The sequence below is a fragment of the Penaeus chinensis genome, chromosome 39, assembly GCF_019202785.1.
Source record: "Penaeus chinensis breed Huanghai No. 1 chromosome 39, ASM1920278v2, whole genome shotgun sequence".
NCBI classification, from domain to species: Eukaryota; Metazoa; Arthropoda; class Malacostraca; order Decapoda; family Penaeidae; genus Penaeus; species Penaeus chinensis.
The window spans coordinates 8734381-8740667 of record NC_061857.1 but is presented as its reverse complement, the minus strand read 5'-3'; the positions used below and the strand labels follow the sequence as shown (position 1 = coordinate 8740667).

At 37.2% G+C, this 6287-nt stretch overlaps 1 protein-coding gene across 3 annotated transcripts in view; it reads left to right on the top strand.

The window, feature by feature from the left end:
* The first annotated feature begins 4032 nt into the window (after positions 1-4032).
* LOC125046603 overlaps positions 4033-6287 on the top strand; it is a 3793-nt gene continuing 1538 nt past the window's right edge. Inside the window, exons 1-2 of one of the 3 annotated variants that reach the window (XM_047644414.1) lie at positions 4033-4132; positions 4826-5060. In XM_047644414.1, coding sequence (XP_047500370.1) covers positions 4067-4132; positions 4826-5060 — 301 coding nt within the window. In that variant the 5' untranslated portion in view covers positions 4033-4066. Of the gene's footprint in view, positions 4218-4825; positions 5061-6287 lie in introns of all 3 variants that reach the window. The other 2 variants (XM_047644415.1, XM_047644416.1) reach the window with 2 other exon arrangements.

Below are 6287 nucleotides of genomic sequence, written 5' to 3'. Positions count from 1 at the left end.
ATTGCCCTGCTAACAGTATGATTATACCTCGAAGAGGGGAGCGCCTCATTTAAGTCCAGATTGAACGCACTATAACAGTATACATTGCATGCAGTAAAACCATATTAAGCAAAATCGTAGGTTCCGATGGCATTAACATATGGAATGTATCATCGGTACATGAGAGCTGGGGAAAGTTCTAACATAGTGCAGGAACCTAAATGTTTTGTATGTATTAATGTTATTCGTTAGTTTCAGTTATTTCTGTTTCATCTATGCACTTATTTTTGCCTATGTGTATATATATATGTAAACCTACCCAACGTCATATTATTAAAGTACTTTCAGCAGTAATACTCTTTGCATATACTTATAGTAGTTTACTATATCGATTGCGGATAAGGATGTAACGATTTTTTTTTAACAAATTCTAATTCATGAGTTTGGGGGGAGCTTATTAAACTTAGAATTTATGTTAGAAGGTTGAAAGTTACTAAATATGCTATATTATTTCAGAAATACAACAGAATCTTACAATATATATATATATCCTAGCTAAACAACAACACTAAAATAACAGCAAAATGTAAAACGAACAGTGCAGTACGGACGTCCTCTTTAGCCACAACGCCTCCGGAACAAGTACCAAAGGGGTGTTGGACCGAACGGCCAACATCTAAAAGGTTGTAGAAAGTCATCTTCAGAAGACACACGGATGCCTTGACCCCGTGGGAGTCAAGGTCATGTCTGAACCTGTTTTCAGATTCATATCCGAAAACATAAGTAAAAAAAATATATAAATATATTTATGTTTAAATATATGTATATATATATGTGTGTGTGTGTGTTTATATATATATATGTATATATATGTGTATATATATATATGTTTATGTATATGTTTATGTATGTGTATACATATATTTATATATGGGTATATATGTTTATATATATGCATATATGTATATATATGTATATACATATATATATATATACACGAGATATATATAAATATATATATATATATATATACACTGTATATAAACTGTATATATACACATATATGTGTGTGTGTGTGTGTATGCGTGTATGTGTGTATGTATATGTAAGAATATATATATACACATATTGTGTATATATACTAGATAGATAGATAGATAGATAGATACACACAGATACACATACATGAACACACACATGCATGTGTTTAACAATGGATTTTACGTATTTTTTGTATGGATATTTTAAGATTTCACCGTTTTACATTTGATTTTAACGTTTTATCATTTTTATTATTTGCATTTTGCAGGTACACTAGTGAAGGACTTTGGCGCCTGATCTCAAGAGTGACTGAGTGTGTCTGTGTATTGTGAGTTTTGCTGCCTCACGCCTTCCTGCCCCCTGAACCAGTCAAGCTGTCATCACCAATCAGCTAAGACCTACTCGCCTGTAATATCGACGGCCACTGCCTGTTGGCGTACAACCTGTGTCATCGTCCCTGCCGCAGTCTTCCACATGTGCAGCCGTTAGAATACAGGAATACAGCCGCCTCCTCTGCACCCAACACCTCACCAGGGTCCAGCATTTCCACTTACTTTGGCCTCTTATCCTGCCGTTGCTGTCGCTGCGCCTCCTGATCTGAGCGGGCGGGATGAAATTCCTCTTCTCTAGGGCGAGGATCCCAGCCTCCCTAGTTCTACAGTCTAACAGGGAAGTGGAGGCCTGGATATCCTGCATCGAATTGTTGACCCGACCTGCAACGGATGATGTATACTACGGTAGGAAAACCGTAGTATACATGACGAGTTCGAATCGTTACAACTTAGTATGATTTCTTATTGTGCTCGTTTTCCAATTCATCTTTATCAACACGTTCTGTGTTTGTGCTCATATATATATATATATATATATATATATATGTACACACACACACACACACACACACACACACACATATATATATATATATATATATATATATGAGCACAAACACAGAACGTGTTGATAAAGATGAATTGGAAAACGAGCGCAATAAGAAATCATACTAAGTTGTAACGATTCGAACTCGTCAAGAGTTCCTCATCAGGTGAGTGAGTAACCGAAATTTCGGTTATTTATTTCTCTGATCAGGAAGAGTTCGAAACGTTGTGATCTGTTTCATTTCTTATTGTGGCTGTTCTCCTACTCTTACACGCACACATACACACACACACACACACACATACACACACACACATACACACACACACACACATATATATATATATATATATATATATATATGTATGTATATGTATATATATATATATATATATAAAACATGTCTGTGCGTGTGTGTATATATATATAAATATATATATATATATATATATATATATGCAGAATCTGATACCCTTTCCATTTTATGTGAATCTTCCATAACCTTTTGTATGTAATTAAAATTCATATCAGCATATGGTTTTCTATTGACTTTTTTTTTTTCTTAAAACTTTTGCATGTCGGAATAAATTTCGATGATCCCACGTTTGGTTGCGACCACGAACCAACAAGCAATGTATCAAGTGTTAGGGATTTATACATAAAAAAAATATATATATAAATAAATGCGCAGACGATGCAGACATATTCCCGCATTTTTGCGGGGGTAATATTTATAGTAAAAGACAACAAATGAACCACGCTAAGCGCATTTAACGGGATGAATGATAAGAACACGCAGATACGTTACACGTACCACATTTTACATATAAATATATTCTTTTTCATGTAATTGTTTTATACATTGTCTTCTTCCCTCGGGTCCGAATGTGTGCTAGAAGGTGCGAATGCTCTAACACAGTCCAGCCATTCGACAAGACGTCTATTTCGGACTGTATTTTCTACGTACATATATCATTGCTGATATTAGGTGTTTATCTTTTTTTTTTATTATTATTATTTTTTTTTTTTTACACAATATCATTATTGGGATTGAATGTAAGACACTTTTTACTCGTACATATCATTGTTGATATTGAGTGTAGAAATGTTCAATGTTATTGATTTAATTATTTGCCATAACCATACCTAACATAATCATTTTGTTTGTTAGGATTACGTATAATGCATTTTTTTTTTTTTTTATGATAATACCAAAAAAAATCCCATCTATATCTATACCTATGTATATATCTATGTAGCTATATATCTATCTATACATATAGATAGATGGATATACAGTCAGATAAAGAATTGTGTGTGCGTGCGGTGTGGAGAGATATATGTGTCATTAAGCTTACGAATTCATATTTTTTAAGTATTCCAAGATGACGACTCGGAATAACCCACGCTCTGCTCAGTGCAACGTGACACAACTGGTCTTGCCTTGAAGCAGTCGTCGACTCTTGCTCTTTTCACGAGGATGAACGAGAGTCGAAGGCTAGTTTCAGAGCAAGGTTAGATTCCATGTGGCGCTTGGCGGAACGTTCCATCTTGTAATTATATGTGTGTGTGTGTGTGTGTGTGTGTGTGTGTGTGTGTGTGTGTGTGTGTGTGTGTGTGTGTGTGTGTGTGTATACACTCACACAGATGGGGAGTTGTACGATGACGCATATTCTTACTGTTTTCGGACATTGGAAAGCACGGCATCATTATCAATACAATTCAAGGCCCGAGTTCCTTTCCTAGAACTTGTTCACATGACTTATTTATCTATTTATTACCATTATTATTATTGTTAATAGTGGCTAAAAAAAAAAAAAAAAAAAAAAGAGTAATCAATAATAATCACTCAGTTACAATAATTGTAAAATAGATAGGTTACGTGTATTATATATTATTTTCCTCTTACCTCACCTTCCAAAATAGATTGCCAATGTTTCAAATAACATTTTCGACTCCTGCATTCGAGACACTTGTTAATACATCCACGGGACATGTGTTTCGAATGTGAGTTGACACTGGCGATTCACTCGTTTGTAACCTTGTTCTATTGGCATACTGTTATGCATTATCAAGAATAATTAATCAGATTATTACAAGTACTGGATAGGAATATACCTAAATTCGATGGATTTTGGATATGTACTTTTAGATATACCGCTTTGTTATGTGGCCGAATGCATCCACTCTGAAAAGTGAAAGTCTTCGGAACACTCCACAGGCGGGTCACGAGGTGAGGCGCACAGTTCCATCCCAGGCAGTGAGCAAGTTTGTTGTATTGCGATTTTGTGGTAATAAGATTTTCCTCGTTTGAAGGAGTGAGTCCCATTTTGCATATATGCACGCACGGACAGCAACTAATATACACAAACACACACACACACACACACACACACACACACACACACACACACACACACACACACACACACACATATATATATATATATATATATATATATATATATAATGTATATGTATATATGTATATATATGAACCGCATTCATGTTGACAAATATAGAAAAGGTATAAATGAGAATGAATATCGCCCGTGTATAAGTGTGTGTATACCCCCTCCCCCCCAACACACACACATGCACACACAAACACGCACACACACACATATATATATATATGTATACATATATATATAGATAGTAGAAAAACCCACAATGTAAAACTAGATTCATTGAAAATGAGACAACAGTTTCGGAATCCACCTGGATTCCATCCAGGTAGATTCAGAAACCATAGTATCAACACGGTAGTGTTTTCACCATTCATATATATATAGATGTATATTAAACCGTGTTTCTGGCTTTTCCACATTTCCGTTCGTATGCGCGAGGACTGGAACACCCTTCCCCCCTCACCCCCCCCCCCAAAAAAAAAAAAAAAAAATCTTTCTCCGTCCATATCCTTCAGGTCACGCCAAGCATGGACACGCACGCCCTTCTCGCCTTGCTTCTCGCCGTCCTGAGCCGCGACGCCTTCGGAAGGTCGCCCGAAGGAGCACTGGTTCGAGAGAATATTCGGAAAGAGGCGAATGGAGTTGGAAAAACGTCTTCGGTCAGACATGGTGTTTTGACCCCGTGGAAGCCCAGGTCACTGTCGCCCGAGAGGATGAAGAGGTCACTGGGAAAACAAGACCGGAATTATGGTAGGTAGAATTCTGTTGACAGTATCGCTCTGTACATGACGCTAGCGACAGAAAGGACGATAGCATTAGCAATTATCCTAACAGTGATAATAATGGATCAGCAAATAATGGACGATAAAGAGATAAAGTTCAGAAAACAGTCAAAGTCGAAAGTAGACGAATATATCCTCCAGTGCAGATCTACTTCCTCAAAATCAATAAACTGGAAAAAAAAATAGCATAGAACTACCCTTTGTTTTCTCAACGTCTATATTCCACAAGCAAAAAGTCTTATGACTCATGTCCAAATCACTGAGACCACTTGAGATGCTTATATCTGTAAAAGCAAGTCATCCAAAATAAGGCTCCGTTTGCTGTTTCTTGCAACTCTAACACATGTCTGTCTGTCGACCCCCTCTCTCTCAATCTCTCTCTCTCTCAATCAATCTCTCTCTCTCAATCAGTCTCTCTCCCTCTCTCAATCAGTCTCTCTCTCTCTCTCTCTCAATCAGTCTCTCTCTCTCTCTCTCGATCAGTCTCTCTCTCTCTCTCAATCAATCTCTCTCTCTCTCAATAAGTCTCTCTCTCTCAATCAGTCTCTCTCCCTCTCTCAATTAGTCTCTCTCTCTCTCTCAATCAGTCTCTCTCTCTCTCAATCAGTCTCTCTCTCTCTCTCAATCAGTCTCTCTCTCTCTCTCAATCAGTCTCTCTCTCTCAATCAGTCTCTTTCTCTCTCAATCAGTCTCTCTCTCTCTCTCAATCAGTCTCTCTCCCTCTCTCAATCAGTCTCTCTCTCTCTCAATCAGTCTCTCTCTCTCTCAATCAATCTCTCTCTTTCTCAATAAGTCTCTCTCTCTCAATCAGTCTCTCTCCCTCTCTCAATCAGTCTCTCTCTCTCTCTCAGTCTCTCTCTCTCTCAATCAGTCTCTCTCTCTCTCTCAATCAGTCTCTCTCGCTCTCAATCAGTTTTTGTCTCTCTCAATCAGTCTCTCTCTCTCAATCAATCTCTCTCTCTCTCTCTCAATCAGTCTCTCTCTCAATCAATATCTCTCTCTCTCTCAATCAATCTCTCTCTCTCTCAATCAATCTCTCAATCTCTCTCTCTCTCTCTCAATCAATCTCTCTCTCTCAATCAATCTCTCCCTCACTCAATCAATCTCTCTCTCTCTCTCAATCAATCTCTCTCTCTCAATCACTCTCTCTCTCAATCTCTCTCTCTCAATCAATCTCTCTCTCTCAATCATTCTC